At 48.7% G+C, this 15,778-nt stretch overlaps 2 protein-coding genes across 5 annotated transcripts in view; one reads left to right on the top strand and one right to left on the bottom strand.

Annotated features, from left to right (window-relative positions):
- The window catches only part of LOC138355424 (uncharacterized), a 15,224-nt gene extending 14,453 nt beyond the window's left edge, over positions 1–771 (bottom strand). The window contains exon 1 of the mRNA XM_069310316.1: positions 709–771. Coding sequence (XP_069166417.1) covers positions 709–771 — 63 coding nt within the window. The remainder of the gene's footprint in view (positions 1–708) is intronic.
- The window catches only part of LOC123767586 (uncharacterized), a 184,315-nt gene that overhangs the window by 126,652 nt on the left and 41,885 nt on the right, over positions 1–15,778 (top strand). The gene's annotated exons all lie outside the window — the stretch shown is intronic.

Raw genomic sequence — 15,778 nt, forward strand, 5'->3', positions numbered from 1 at the left:
ACACACCTGTGGACCCTTCAGGACACACCTGTGGACCCTTCAGGACACACCTGTGGACCCTTCATGACACACCTGTGGACCCTTCAGGGCACACCTGTGGACCCTTCAGGGCACACCTGTGGACCCTTCACGACACACCTGTGGACCCTTCACGACACACCTGTGGACCCTTCACGACACACCTGTGGACCCTTCACGACACACCTGTGGACCCTTCACGACACACCTGTGGACCCTTCACGACACACCTGTGGACCCTTCACGACACACCTGTGGACCCTTCACGACACACCTGGGGGACCCTTCACGACACACCTGTGGACCCTTCACGACACACCTGTGGACCCTTCACGACACACCTGGGGGACCCTTCTCGACACACCTGCGGGACCCTTCACGACACACCTGTGGACCCTTCACGACACACCTGGGGGACCCTTCATGACACACCTGTGGAACCAACCTAACATAACTCAACTTATCCTAAGCTTATACATCTTATCTTAACAACACTTAACAAACTGAACCGAGATTTGTGGAATCGACTTGAGTGCTGTTTGTCCACACATGGCTGGCCTTCCCCCACACCTGTCCTTCCTCCACACCTGTCCTTCCCCCACACCTGTCCTTCCCCCACACCTGTCCCGCAAGAAGACGTACACACACACACACACACAGCTTACATTAAAGGTTCTATCACTCAAATACCTTGATGAACTCCGAGGTCGTCTCCTGACTACTGAGAACTAACTCCTGGAGCCACGAGTCCATCACTTAGACTACTAGGCCACCAGGATCACTCACGTTGGTGCGATTATTGTTGTGTTGTGAGGATGGGAGCCTCCAGCTGATGCTTCTGCTGCTCTTATTGTGTGTGTGTTGTAGCACCTGAGGTGTGTGTGTGTGTGTGTGTGTGTGTGTGTGTGTGTGTGTGTGTGTGTGTGTGTGTGTGTGTGTGTGTGTGTGTGTTGTAGCACCTGAGGTGTGTGTGTGTGTGCGTGTGTGTTGTAGCACCTGAGGTGTGTGTGTGTGCGTGTGTGTTGTAGCACCTGAGGTGTGTGTGTGTGTACACTCATATACTTGTGCTTGCAGAGTCGAGCTTTAGTTCTTGGGCCCTCTGACTTTCCTGTCACTGGCTGTCTTATGCAATGAATCTGGATCTATTTTTCTATTGTATCTAATTTTCAAATTATGAATGAAGTTGACTTCTGCAACCTGTTTCTTTAATTCAATAAATGTTCATAATGTTCTTACGCTAATAAATAACTTTCTAACATTATTGTGAGTTATCTGATCTCCAAGCTTCCACTCTTGAGGTTATCTTGAGCTCTACTTGAGCTCTACAACTCTACTGACTTGTTCTATTGGTATTCCTTGTCAACATTCCCTCATTTCCCCCCCCCATAAATATTTTATATATCTCTATCATGTCTCGTCTTTCCCCTATTCTCAGGCGACCTTAGGTGCAGCTCTGTCAGTGTTTTATACTCCGTCCCCTCGTCGTAATCCTGGGAAAAGCCTCGTTGTAAACCTCTCTGTGTTTTTTTTTAAGCTCCTGAATGAAGTTCCTGACTTTTGCCAGTGTTGAGAATGCTGCTGACGTTATCCTATTTATATGTGCCTCTGGTTGTTATATTTGGTTGTAAATATATTTACATATATTTCTCTGTACCGTGATGGTGTGTGAGGGAGGCTCAACCAGTATATCTCTCTCTGTCTCTGTCTCTCTCTCTGTCTGTCTGTCTCTCTCTCTGTCTCTCTGTCTCTCTCTCTGTCTCTCTGTCTCTCTGTCTCTCTGTCTCTCTGTCTCTCTGTCTCTCTCTCTCTCTCTCTCTCTCTCTCTCTCTCTCTCTCTCTCTCTCTCTCTCTCTCTCTCTCTCTCTCTCTCTCTCTCTCTCTCTCTCTCTTTCTCTCTCTCTCTCTCTCCCCCCCCCTCAATACCTCCCTCCACCTCCAATAAAGCTATAAGAAGTCTGCCTCAGTATTCGTTCTATTATTGAATTCAATTGTTAATTATATTCTATATTATTAAGATTCTATTATTTTAAATAGATGGGTAAACTGCTCCTCCTCCCGTCTCCGCTTGCCCTTCTCTCTGCTTCCCTTTCCTTACCTTCACATGCTGTCTTACCTTGCATCTTTGCTCCCTTTTCTCTTCCTTGTCCATACCTCTCCCTCCAGCTCTCTCTCTATTCCTCCTCCCTCCTTACAGCCTCTTCTTTCTCCGAGTACCCCCACACCCCCTCCTCCACCGTGAGGCATCCCCCCCACCACACCCTATCATGGTGAACCCATCTTAACATACTAAGAAGGTTAGGTAAGGTCGGTGTTTTCTATGAAACTTTTCAAGGTAAACTAGTATGTTAAGTATGTCACATATGCACATATTTAATAAGTCAATATTGACTATACGAAAGTGCAAGAACGGGTTGCACACTATCAGCGTATTTCTGGGGTACTCTGAAGGGTCACCGCCCCTTCTTCCCCCCCCCCCACTATGACCTTCTCAGCTGGAGATGGTCAACACACCACACTATTCATGCTATTGTTAACCTTTGTTGTGTTGAGTGTATGGTGTCCTCTTGTGGCCACCCCCTACAGTGTCCTCTTGTGGCCACTCCTACAGTGTCCTCTTGTGGCCACCCCCTACAGTGTCCTCTTGTGGCCACCCCTACAGTGTCCTCTTGTGGCCACCCCTACAGTGTCCTCTTGTGGCCACCCCTACAGTGTCCTCTTGTGGCCACCCCTACAGTGTCCTCTTGTGGCCACCCCTACAGTGTCCTCTTGTGGCCACCCCTACAGTGTCCTCTTGTGGCCACCCCTACAGTGTCCTCTTGTGGCCACCCCTACAGTGTCCTCTTGTGGCCACCCCTACAGTGTCCTCTTGTGGCCACCCATACAGTGTCCTCTTGTGGCCACCCCTACAGTGTCCTCTTGTGGCCACCCCTACAGTGTCCTCTTGTGGCCACCCCTACAGTGTCCTCTTGTGGCCACCCCTACAGTGTCCTCTTGTGGCCACCCCTACAGTGTCCTCTTGTGGCCACCCCTACAGTGTCCTCTTGTGGCCACCCCTACAGTGTCCTCTTGTGGCCACCCCCTACAGTGTCCTCTTGTGGCCACCCCTACAGTGTCCTCTTGTGGCCACCTCTACAGTGTCCTCTTGTGGCCACCCCTACAGTGTCCTCTTGCGGCCAACAATCCGGTGGCCACTTATGGCCAATCAATATTTCCCACCTGTGGCACACAATAGGGTGCTTACTTGTGGCCAACAATTCGGTGGCCACTTGTGTCAACTACACGACCAATACCAGTGTTGAGGCCAACACCGGCCACCACTCCTCGCTAAGAGTCTCATATTCAGTTACACCGAACACATCCCGGTGGCACTTGGCAGCTGCCGGCCAGGGGCCAGATTCACGAAAGCACTTACGCAAGCACTTACGAATGTTTACATCTTTCCTTAATCTTTGACGGCTTTGGTTACATTTATTAAACAGTTTACAAGCATGAAAACTTCCCATTCAACTGTTTTTATTGTTATACACAGCCTCCTGGTGCTTCGGAGCTCATTAACTGTTTAATAGTTGTAAACAAAGCCGCCAAAGGTTGAGAAAAGATGTACAGGTTCGTAAGTGTTTGCGTAAGTGCTTTCGTGAATCTGGCTCCAGGACCGTCCGTGGCCCTGGCCGCCCAGTACACCTTCCCTTCACCAGTACTGTCTTCCTGCTTTACTATAACACCCTACGAACCTATTTAAGGGTTGTAAAACATGCATAAAACTATATTTGAAGACTGAAGGGCGTGTAGATCTTGAGAAACATTTAGTGTTGAGTTTAAGGCTTGTCAATCACTGGAGGGCTATTAAGGCTTCTTCAAGACATTGTTCAACTACCACTTAATTTGACAACATTTTTATGAGACCATTTTTATTTGTTTTAATCATTTTTTTAATAGTTTTAAAAGGTAATCATACGTCATCTGTTCAGTGATAAAAAATCATGTAGTTTTAACTTTTTTAAGATAGGAAACAAATAAACAAATCCACAAGGGCCGTGACGAGGATTCGAACCTGCGTCCGGGAGCATCCCAGACACTGCCTTAATCGACTGAGCTACGACAGGGTTAAAATTAGATTTGTTCATTTGATGCATCACGTTAGTGTGATCTCTGTGTGTGAGGAAACAAATAACTCTGTAATTATATTTGCACGAAATTTTGTCTTAAAAAAACTGTATTTGTTTCTGTTTTGTAAAATATGAACTCATTTATAAAAGGTTAAAAATCAAAATATACGCGATATGCGTTATAGTGAGGATGGCGCCTTGAGTAGGGTGACGTAGGGGCCTTGAGTAGGGTGAGGTAGGCGCCTTGAGTAGGGTGACGTAGGGGCCTTGAGTAGGGTGAGGTAGCCGCCTTGAGTAGGGTGACGTAGGCGCCTTGAGTAGGGTGACGTAGGCGCCTTAAGCCGTGTTAATGAGTGCTGTAGAGGCGGCTTAGCTCGGCCCTCACCTGCTGGTCTCAGGTTCTTGTCAACCATCTTGGTGTTACCTCAGCTACTGCTTGTGTCTCCTCCTCCACTCTGTCTATATCCGTCTCGTTAAACTAGAATGTGTGTTGCCGAGGCTGGCGGTTAGACGCTTGGGGCCAGTCTTATGTTGCGGGTGTCCCCGGCGTGGCTCGGGGTCTCTCCCCCCCCCCGGCCACATCTACACTACTCACGTCCGTCATCACTGAAACGGGTGTCATCGCGGTAACTATCTTTACTACTCGGGAGCTCTCGCTTACCCTGTATATAACCGCTTACCCTGTATATAACCCCTCACCCTGTATATAACCCCTCATCATCACTACCCCCCACTCTCCATCACCGTCTTCCCTCATCATCACTACCCCCCACTCTCCATCACCGTCTTCCCTCTCCATCACTACCCCCCACTCTCCATCACCACCTTCCCTCTCCATCACCACGCTTGGGTCTGGACTTCCAGTAGGCAAGATTTCGGAATTCTTTCCTGACTGTCAAAAACTTTGTCCAAGGTGTGTGGTGCGTCTCGCTAACGACCCGCGAAGTGAGGCTGCTCCAGGCTCTCCTGACTGTAGTGGCAAGCGCTGCATCACCTAATCCCATCTGCGATTAGTTGATGCCTCTCATCAAAATTGAGGCACCTCTCTTCTAGTAATTATAGTTATATGAAACCATTTTTGCCATCATATAGCAGACATGATTGAGCCGTGGGAATCATGAGGAGTAATTCTTGCTGTTTCGGATCTCCAAAGCTGTTGTGTTCTTCTTCGGAGAAAGAAAGTAATAATGATTTTATCCTTTCCGCGCCGGGTGCTTAATGAAGTATCATCTTACAAGGGAATGTTCCCCCCCCCAAGTTCTTCTTATGTTGTTGCCACAACTCTCTCACCACAACTCTCTCACCACAGCTCTCTCACCACAACTCTCTCACCACAACTCTCTCACCACAACTCTCTCACCACAGCTCTCTTACCACAACTCTCTCACCACAACTCTCTCACCACAGCTCACCATCCAAGCAGTTCACTTCCATAATAATAACAACCAAAATGAAAACACTGTTTTGGTAGGCCTTCCCTACCAAAATAGTGGTAGGGAAGGCCTACCACTAGGCCAAATGTTATACCTTTGATCAATTGATGTATTCGAGTCAGTAGTGGTCAGCAATACAAGAGTGTGTCACTGGTGGGAGTTAAGCTATGGTTCCGGGTTGCACTTGAAGAACCGGTGTCGACACAACTAACAAAGTTTATAAATTATCGAAAAGTATTATGAAAACTGCTGGAGTATAATGAGGTCTCGCATCCATTATCGTGAAGCTTCAGGAGACACCTCACTGAGAGTAGTTTTCCCATCATACTTTGGGGGAAAATATTATTATTTCCCCAACGACCAAATGGTAGGAAGAACCGGGGGGGGGGGGGAGGCATGAGCTTGCAACTGACGTGTTTCTATTATTGAGAGACTGGCGACGGTCTCCGTGTGGAAGGTAACTGATCTTGCCGTGACAGTCGTGTGAGTGGAGAGCTCTCCAGACTGTGACAGAACACTCCCATGTCGCCAGCACCCGCGCGCCCAGCGACACACCGACAACTACAGCTTCCTGGGTCGTGTGGCAACTGGGCTCGTGGTGATTCTCTTTCATCGATCAACGGCCTTTTATTGAAGATGTTTTATTTAATGGGTAAAATAAAAATGAAGGTCTCAGGCGAGTTATTTGAGGAGCGGTGTGTGACACGTGCAGTCCGCTGGCCGGGGCCGCTTGCGTGTCCTGCCATCTGTGGTGTGTTAATGTACCCGCAGGGTTGCCAGATTGGGCTACAAGTAGCGAATTGGGCTACTTTTGAGAGCCCCACGCTCCCAAATGTTTAATTTCGCTACTTGCGACTTTTTGGGCTAAAGGGCGTCGTCCCTTCAACTTCTAGTGTGTGGTCTGGTCAACATACTTCAGCCACGTTATTGTGACTCATCGCCTGCGTTTTTGGGTTAGTTTAAACGCAAGTTGGGCTACTTTGGGCTATTAATATTAAGAAACTCAATGATGATTATTTATGCTTTAATAATATAATCTGTACAAATCACAGCCGAGTCCAACAGCCTGATTGACTAGACCACTTACCGCAGGAGAGCCCTGGTCAGAGACCGGCCCCTGGGGACGTTGATCCTAGGAACCTTTGAAAGAAAAAGTAACCGCAAGGCAAGGTAATCCTCCCCAGGGGATTTCCCAACCTTAATTGTTAATAATACTTCATCCCAAAAGCTACACCTGGTTCCACAGATCTTCATTAAGGGGAGAAAGTTATCTAGAAATTTCCAGATTGATAAATGATGGGAAAGATCCCTTACAGTTAATACCTTTGTCAGGAAGACGATGGTTGGCAAGGAGCGGTAGTGTAAAGCGGCCGTTTGATCAGTGGGGTTCTCTAACAACTCATTACCAAATAACTTTTTCCTCTTGTGATAAATATGTTGCAAGGCAACTATTTTCAATGTACTCTGATCCCTCCAATAAGCTATATTTCACATGTCTCAAACCAATCCTAAATGATTTTGAAAGGATGAATTTACTTTATCAAAAGATGAAGCAGATCAGAATAGCCTTCACACTGTCTTAGAAAACTTCACTCTTGGAATACTCAGAAGAATCTTTCGTCCTCATCATGCAAAGCTTCATGTTAATTTGAACTAAAATTCTATGTATCTGCCCCTGGAGAAAGTGGACTTTGGTTACGAATTTTCAACACTTCTGGCCACTAACAGACAAAACAATTTTACAACCCAGGAAAAGTTTCAAAATGTTCAAGAAAGATGCGATAATTTTTTAATGAAAGCTTGCAAATAGTTTCTTTCTCGTATTCTAAGTAATGTTGAAACTATAAAAAAAGGTGAAAAATCTGTTACCTATCATATGCCTTAGCTTACATGGCCACAATTTTCGGAACTTCCGTTAGTATTAGCTGACCAATAAAGCTTAGTGAAATTGAAAGTCAGTGGCGCCTACTGTTAACCATTGACTAGTCCAACATTTGTAAGGGACAAATTCCGACATCTGAATCGTCATTTTAGACCAAGACAATAACTGTCAAGAACACTGCTGGCGATCCCATACTGATTGACCTCGCTGAGTTTGTGTTGAAAATATACAGCTTGCCAATCAGTAATGCCCTGGTTGAACGGATATTTTCGAGATTAACGTCTGTGAAAACTAAACTGAGAAATCTTGAATGGGAATGGGACTTGAGCTTTTGACATCAGTCTTGAGAATCAAAACATATCTTGAAGAAAATGTAACTTGTTGCTCGTCATTTGAACCACTCATGTCAATGCTTAAATATGAGTCTGCAATATAAAAGAACGAGGTTGTGGATGCAGATCAAGATCTTGGTAATCTTCAACTGTAAAGACGTGGAAGGACTTCACACCCGTTAAGCTTCAAACAGTAAATATTGGTAAGTTATCCTATTATCATATTGGTTAAATATATATATGCAGAGATAATGTTAATAAAACAATTAAAATCGTTTAATGTACTCTATATATCATAATAGATTACTTTGAAACCCGTATCAGTCACTAAACAAAAAATTGGGCTACTCATTACAAATTCGCTACTTTTGTGACCATCAGCTCGCTACTTTAGACCATCAGCTCGCTACTTTAGACCATCAGCTCGCTACTTTAGACCATCAGCTCGCTACTTTAGACCATCAGCTCGCTACTTTAGACCATCAGCTCGCTACTTTAGACCATCAGCTCGCTACTTTAGACCATCAGCTCGCTACTTTAGACCATCAGCTCGCTACTTTTATCAATTTGAATCTGGCAACCCTGATGTCAGAATTCGGGTCAAAAATCACGCTCAGGAGTCAAATTTCCGACATTTCAGATATTTTCAAAACTGCAGGGGAGTTTGGGCAAAATATGACCCATCGCCGTTTTCAGTAATTGGCATATTTTCGGTGTAAAAAGTCGTAATTTGAAAATGAAAATAGGTGCAGAGAGTCAGAATTCGGCTCAAAAATCACACTCAGGAGTCAAATTTCCGACATTTCAGATATTTTCAAAACTGCAGGGGAGTTTGGGCAAAATATGACCCATCGCCGTTTTCAGTAATTGGCATATTTTCGGTGTAAAAAGTCGTAATTTGAAAATGAAAATAGGTGCAGAGAGTCAGAATTCGGCTCAAAAATCACACTCAGGAGTCAAATTTCCGACATTTCAGATATTTTGAAAACTGCAGGGGGGTTTGGGCAAAATATGACCCATCGCCGTTTTCAGTAATTGGCATATTTTCGGTGTAAAAAGTCGTAATTTGAAAATGAAAATAGGTGCAGAGAGTCAGAATTCGGCTCAAAAATCACACTCAGGAGTCAAATTTCCGACATTTCAGATATTTTGAAAACTGCAGGGGGGTTTGGGCAAAATATAACCCATCGCCGTTTTCAGTAATTGGCATATTTTCGGTGTAAAAAGTCGTAATTTGAAAATGAAAATAGGTGCAGAGTCAGAATTCGGCTCAAAAATCACGCTCAGGAGTCAAATTTCCGACATTTCAGATATTTTGAAAACTGTAGGGGGGTTTGGGCAAAATATGACCCATCGCCGTTTTCAGTAATTGGCATATTTTCGGTATAAAAATTCGTAATTTGAAAACGAAAATAGGTGCAGAGAGTCAGAATTCGGCTCAAAAATCACACTCAGGAGTCAAATTTCCGACATTTCAGATATTTTGAAAACTGCAGGGGGGTTTGGGCAAAATATGACCCCTCGCCGTTTTCACTAATTGGCATATTTTCGGTATAAAAAGTCGTAATTTGAAAATGAAAATAGGTGCAGAGAGTCAGATTGGGTGGGGGTGGTGGTGCCGCCTCTGGCCTCTTGGGCTCTTTCTGATTTCGGAAGCTGATGTTACTGCATGCACACACCTGCAGTCACTGTACTCACACCTGCTGCAGTCACTGTACTCACACACCTGCTGCTGTCACTGTACTTACACACCTGCAGTCACTGTACTCACACACTTGCAGTCACTGTACTCACACACTTGCAGTCACTGTACTCACACACCTGCTGTCACTGTACTCACACACCTGCAGTCACTGTACTCACACATCTGCAGTCACTGTACATTCACACACCTGCAGTCACTCTGCTCACACACCTGCAGTCACTGTACTCACACCTGCAGTCACTGTACTCACACCTGCAGTCACTGTACTCACACCTGCTGCTGTCACTGTACTCACTCCTGCAGTCACTGTACTCACATACCTGCAGTCACTGTACTCACACCTGCAGTCACTGTACTCACACACCTGCTGCAGTCACTGTACTCACACACACCTGCAGTCACTGTACTCACACCTGCAGTCACTGTACTCACACCTGCTGCTGTCACTGTACTCACTCCTGCAGTCGCTGTACTCACACACCTGCAGTCACTGTACTCACACCTGCAGTCACTGTACTCACACACCTGCAGTCACTGTACTCACACACCTGCTGCAGTCACTGTACTCACACACACCTGCAGTCACTGTACTCACACACCTGCAGTCACTGTACTCACACCTGCAGTCACTGTACTCACCTCCTGCAGTCACTGTACTCACCTCCTGCAGTCACTGTACTCACACACCTGCAGTCACTGTACTCACACCTGCAGTCACTGTACTCACACACCTGCTGTCACTGTACTCACACCTGCAGTCACTGTACTCACACACACCTGCAGTCACTGTACTCACACACACCTGCAGTCACTGTACTCACACACACCTGCAGTCACTGTACTCACACACACCTGCAGTCACTGTACTCACACACACCTGCAGTCACTGTACTCACACACCTGCAGTCACTGTACTCACACACACCTGCAGCCACTCTACACGCCTTCGGATCCTTCCTGTGATCGTGATGGGAGAAGCTTTAGACTCTCGGTGTTGCGTCGGTTGTAATGCCTGAGATGACAGCTCCGTCCAGCCCTCTTTCCTCAATATGTTGCTCCTTCCTCCCTCCCTCTTCTCCTTCCTCCCTCCCTCCCTCTTCTCCTCCTCCTCCTCCTCCTCCTCCTCCTCCTCCTCCTCCTCCTCCTCCTCCTCCTCCTCCTCCTCTCTTCCTCTTCTCGCTGGGTCCTCCCCCCCCCCTGCTCACCTTCAGCTGGACTTGTGTAAGTAATCGCCTTTTCATCATTTTTTGACAAGGTTAATTAAGTTTTCCCGCTCAGGATACCTTATGGTTACGCCCTGATTATATTTTTTTTGTTATATTTTAAACTCCTTTTTCCCCCGACATTGTTTTGAGAATGTGTTTATTTTTCCTTAGTCTGGTTTTCCTTGTCGGAGATCTGCTGGCCCTGTGTCTGCTGGCCCTGAGTCTGCTGGCCCTGAGATCTGCTGGCCCTGAGATCTGTTGGCCCTGAGATCTGCTGGCCCTGAGTCTGCTGGCCCTGACATCTGCTGGCCCTGACATCTGCTGGCCCTGACATCTGCTGGCCCTGACATCTGCTGGCCCTGTGTCTGCTGGCCCTGACATCTGCTGGCCCTGTGTCTGCTGGCCCTGTGTCTGCTGGCCCTGATATCTGCTGGCCCTGTGTCTGCTGGCCCTGTGTCTGCTGGCCCTGACATCTGCTGGCCCTGTGTCTGCTGGCCCTGTGTCTGCTGGCCCTGAGTCTGCTGGCCCTGACATCTGCTAGCCCTGAGTCTGGTGGCCCTGAGTCTGCTGGCCCTGACATCTGCTGGCCCTGAGTCTGCTGGCCCTGAGTCTGCTGGCCCTGAGTCTGCTGACCCTGAGTCTGCTGGCCCTGACATCTGCTGGCCCTGAGTCTGGTGGCCCTGAGTCTGCTGGCCCTGACATCTGCTGGCCCTGAGTCTGCTGGCCCTGAGTCTGCTGGCCCTGACATCTGCTGGCCCTGAGTCTGGTGGCCCTGAGTCTGCTGGCCCTGACATCTGCTGGCCCGGACATCTGCTGGCCCTGAGTCTGCTGGCCCTGAGTCTGCTGGCCCTGACATCTGCTGGCCCTGAGTCTGCTGGCCCTGAGTCTGCTGGCCCTGACATCTGCTGGCCCTGACATCTGCTGGCCCTGAGTCTGCTGGCCCTGACATCTGCTGGCCCTGAGTCTGCTGGCCCTGACATCTGCTGGCCCTGACATCTGCTGGCCCTGACATCTGCTGGCCCTGAGTCTGCTGGCCCTGACATCTGCTGGCCCTGACATCTGCTGGCCCTGACATCTGCTGGCCCTGAGTCTGCTGGCCCTGAGTCTGCTGGCCCTGACATCTGCTGGCCCTGAGTCTGGTGGCCCTGAGTCTGGTGGCCCTGAGTCTGCTGGCCCTGAGTCTGCTGGCCCTGTGTCTGCTGGCCCTGTGTCTGCTGGCCCTGAGTCTGCTGGCCCTGAGTCTGCTGGCCCTGACATCTGCTGGCCCCAATAGGTCGTGCAGTGGGAAATATTGTAGACTCCAGACACACCTTATCTTGAGATGTTATCTTGAGATGATTTCTGGGCTTAGTGTCCCCGCGGCCCGGTCCTCGACCAGGCCTCCTTTTTGTTACAAAAAAAACAGGAAGCAGCCCGTAGCAGCTGTCAAATTCCAAGGTCCATATTTACTGATTAGTAACGGGGGCACAAGGGTGAAAGAAACATTTTGGCCCATTTGTCTCCACCTCCACCGGGGATCGAACCCGGAACCTCAGGATTACGAATCCGAAGCGCTGTCCACCCAGCTGTCAGGCGCCCTTCCTCGGTGTCCGGTGAGCAAGTGTCTGGTTCTGAGGACCCAACTACTTCGTTACTTACACCGTGTATTATAGGCGGGGGTCATTACACTCCACACCTGTCACTCTCCACATCTGTCACACTCCACATCTGTCACTCTCCACATCTGTCACACTCCACATCTCATCCACTAGGCTAGTCCCCGAGCTGAGGGATATGAGCTACGAGAAAACATTACTGGACTAAACCTCACGAACACTGGAAGACAGGAGAGCTCGGGGAGAAATGATCACTACCTATAAAATTCTCAGAGGAATTGACAGAGTAGATAAGGATAAACTGTTTAACACTGGTGGTACGCGAACAAGGGGACACAGGTGGAAACTGAGTACCCAAATGAGCCACGGGGACGTTAGAAAGAACTTTTTCAGTGTCAGAGTAGTTAACAAGTGGAATGCATTAGGCAGTGATGTGGTGGAGGCTGACTCCATACACAGTTTCAAATGTAGATATGATAGAGCCCAGTAGGCTCAGGAACTTGTACACCAGTTGATTGACAGTTAAGAGGCGGAACCAAAGAGCCAGAACTCAACCCCTGCAAGCACAACTGGGTGAGTACTCCACCTCTGTCACTCTCCACATATGTCACTCTACACCTGTCACCCTTCACATATAACACGCCACATATGTGACTCCACATATGTCACTCCACAACACACACACCTGCCAGCGGCTCTCTCCACTGATCGTCACTACACATGGAGTCACCCGGCTACACGAGGGGGCCGAGGGGATCAGGTTACCCCTTAGTGTAACCCATCATTACCTCAACACAGCTCCACTACACTTGGCTCCAGAACACTTGGCTCCACTACACTTGACTCCACTACACTTGGCTCCACTACACTTGGCTCCACTACACTTGGCTCCACTACACTTGTCAACACTGCATGACGTGTGTCCGGGGACACAGCCTGGCCTGTGTCCGGGAAGGTTTTGTCACCAGAGCCATGATCCCCTGTGATCCTCGCCCGTCTTTATTACCCATATCCGCCGCCCCCACTTTCTCTCTTCTCTTTATCTTCATCTCTGTCCCTTGACCTTCTTTCTTAACCTCTCCTCCCTTGCCCCTATGTTAGTCAGCCAGCCAGCCAGCCAGTCAGCCAGCCAGCCAGCCAGCCAGCCAGCAAGTCAGCCAGCCAGCCAGCCAGCCAGCCAGCCAGCCAACCAACCAGGCAGCCAGCCAGCCAGCCAACCAGCCAACCAACCAGGCAGCCAGCCAGCGAGCCAACCAACCAGGCAGCCAGCCAGCCAGCCAGCCAGCCAGCCAGCCAGCCAGCCAACCAACCAGGCAGCCAGCCAGCCAGCCAACCAGCCAACCAACCAGGCAGCCAGCCAGCGAGCCAACCAACCAGGCAGCCAGCCAGCCAGCCAGCCAGCCAGCCAGCCAGCCAGCCAACCAACCAACCAGCCAGCCAGCCAGCCAGCCAGCCAGCCAACCAACCAGGCAGCCAGCCAGCCAGCCAACCAACCAGGCAGCCAGCCAGCGAGCCAACCAACCAGGCAGCCAGCCAGCCAGCCAGCCAGCCAACCAACCAACCAACCAACCAACCAGCCAGCCAGCCAGCCAGCCAGCCAGCCAGCCAGCCAACCAACCAACCAGCCAGCCCAGACTAATTGGCCCAGGAGCCTTGTGCAGCCACTCTCTCTCTCTCACCACTTCCAATCTAATTACTGTAATCCTCACGCATAAAAAGTTACAAGAACATAACTTTCATCAACATCAAATCTGACCCAAAAGGAAGTTCTTTGAGACCGTTGTGATGTTCACTTTGCTGACAGTAGCGCCGATTGTGTGGTGGGGCAGCGACTGGCGGCCTCCTGGCTCAACCTTGTCATCTGCGACTCCTAGACAATTTTCCGGAGCCATCTTCGTAACACTCCGGGACTCTTCCTGCTCTCAAGAGTCATACTTACACCTATATAAGCATGTCAGACGGCCCAAAGTAAATTTTAGTTTAAATTAGATCGAAATAGGAAGTATATTTGCTGTTTTGTTTGTTGTAAATGTGAACTTCGGGGTGGAGTAGAGAGTCGGAGCGTGAGCTGAGGTCATAGGTCATGTGATCCCCGAGGGGGAAGCTGCGAGGCGTCTCATTGGCCCTGGAGTGTCACTGTGACCCGAGACCTTGACAAGAGAGGACGTGCTGCGAGGCATTCCTTGATTGGTGCAGATTTAACGCAGTGCAGGGAAGCCAGCTGACCTTTCAAGAGCAAAGTCAAGAAGGCTCGTATGGCACCGGAATGGCTGAGACAAGTTTTTGTCTTGTCCGTCTTGAAGTTTTTGCATTTCCGAGAGTTAGTGGCGTGCCAGGGAGGTGGATTACTGTTTAATGAATCCAGACACATCTAGCGGGCTGTAGTGGTCGTGGGTGTTGCCACGCCCGGGCTGGGAAGAACAGTGAAGGCGAGGGTGGTCGTGTTCTTCTCATCAGCCAGCCCGAAGACTCTAAACTACCGCGGAACGAGCACACACCCTCAAGAGAGCATCGGTTAATGAAGGTACGGAGAGCAGTGCCAAGACACTCAAGTTCTCTTACTCCAGTGACATAGGGCGTGTGTGTTTTGTTCAATTATGAGCGGCACATCATAGCTTCATTGTTCTGGTGGCTACACAGGAAAGCCTCTTCTTCTTCCCTCGTGACGTGTTCGTCAGGTGCCTCAGCATGCACGTCTTGCCTCCTCTCCTCGTGACGTGTTCGTCAGGTGCCTCAGCATGCACGTCTTGCCTCCTCTCCTCGTGACGTGTTCGTCAGGTGCCTCAGCATGCACGTCTTGCCTCCTCTCCTCGTGACGTGTTCGTCTTACTACCGCTGCTCCTGACGTGTTTTACATGTTTTGTTGAGTTTTCCTTCAACTGCGACGACTGAGGGAGTTATGGTAATGAAGGGCCGCAGTTCGTACCATTCTGCCGTAAAAAAGAGACCGAAAGCTGTCGTAATGTGTCAGTATGACTCGGACCTCTGGAGCTGTAACTGGCCATAATCCCCGCGTCTCTGAACAATGTGGGTTGTAGTGCCCGTGTGTGGTGCGGTGAGGGAGCCATCATCCCCGGGTTTATACGGTTTAATTGGCCTTCGCTGTGGATCAGAAGCAAGGCGACCTAATGTTAGTCATTAACACCACTACGAACACTACTACACTAGTTCTAGTCCTATAATAATTCAATAGTTAATCCTTCGGCTCTACTGACGATAACTAGTTCTCTAACCCTCTACTAGTAAATCCAACAGCTCTATAACGCAATAACTAGTTCTACAACCGTCCACTAGTTAATACTGGTACTCTATAGTGACATGACTAGTCTTACAATCGTTCACTACTTAACCCTACTACTCTATAGTGACAGGAACTAGTCCTACAACCATCCACTAGTTAACACTAGTACAAATATTCCCATAAATTGTGAGTGGTACATCCTCCTGACGTGACGGAAATCAAAATAATTCGTCCGGCAGTTTAATGCAGATATCACCAGAG

Source organism: Procambarus clarkii, chromosome 67 (assembly GCF_040958095.1).
Source record: "Procambarus clarkii isolate CNS0578487 chromosome 67, FALCON_Pclarkii_2.0, whole genome shotgun sequence".
Taxonomy (NCBI): domain Eukaryota; kingdom Metazoa; phylum Arthropoda; class Malacostraca; order Decapoda; family Cambaridae; genus Procambarus; species Procambarus clarkii.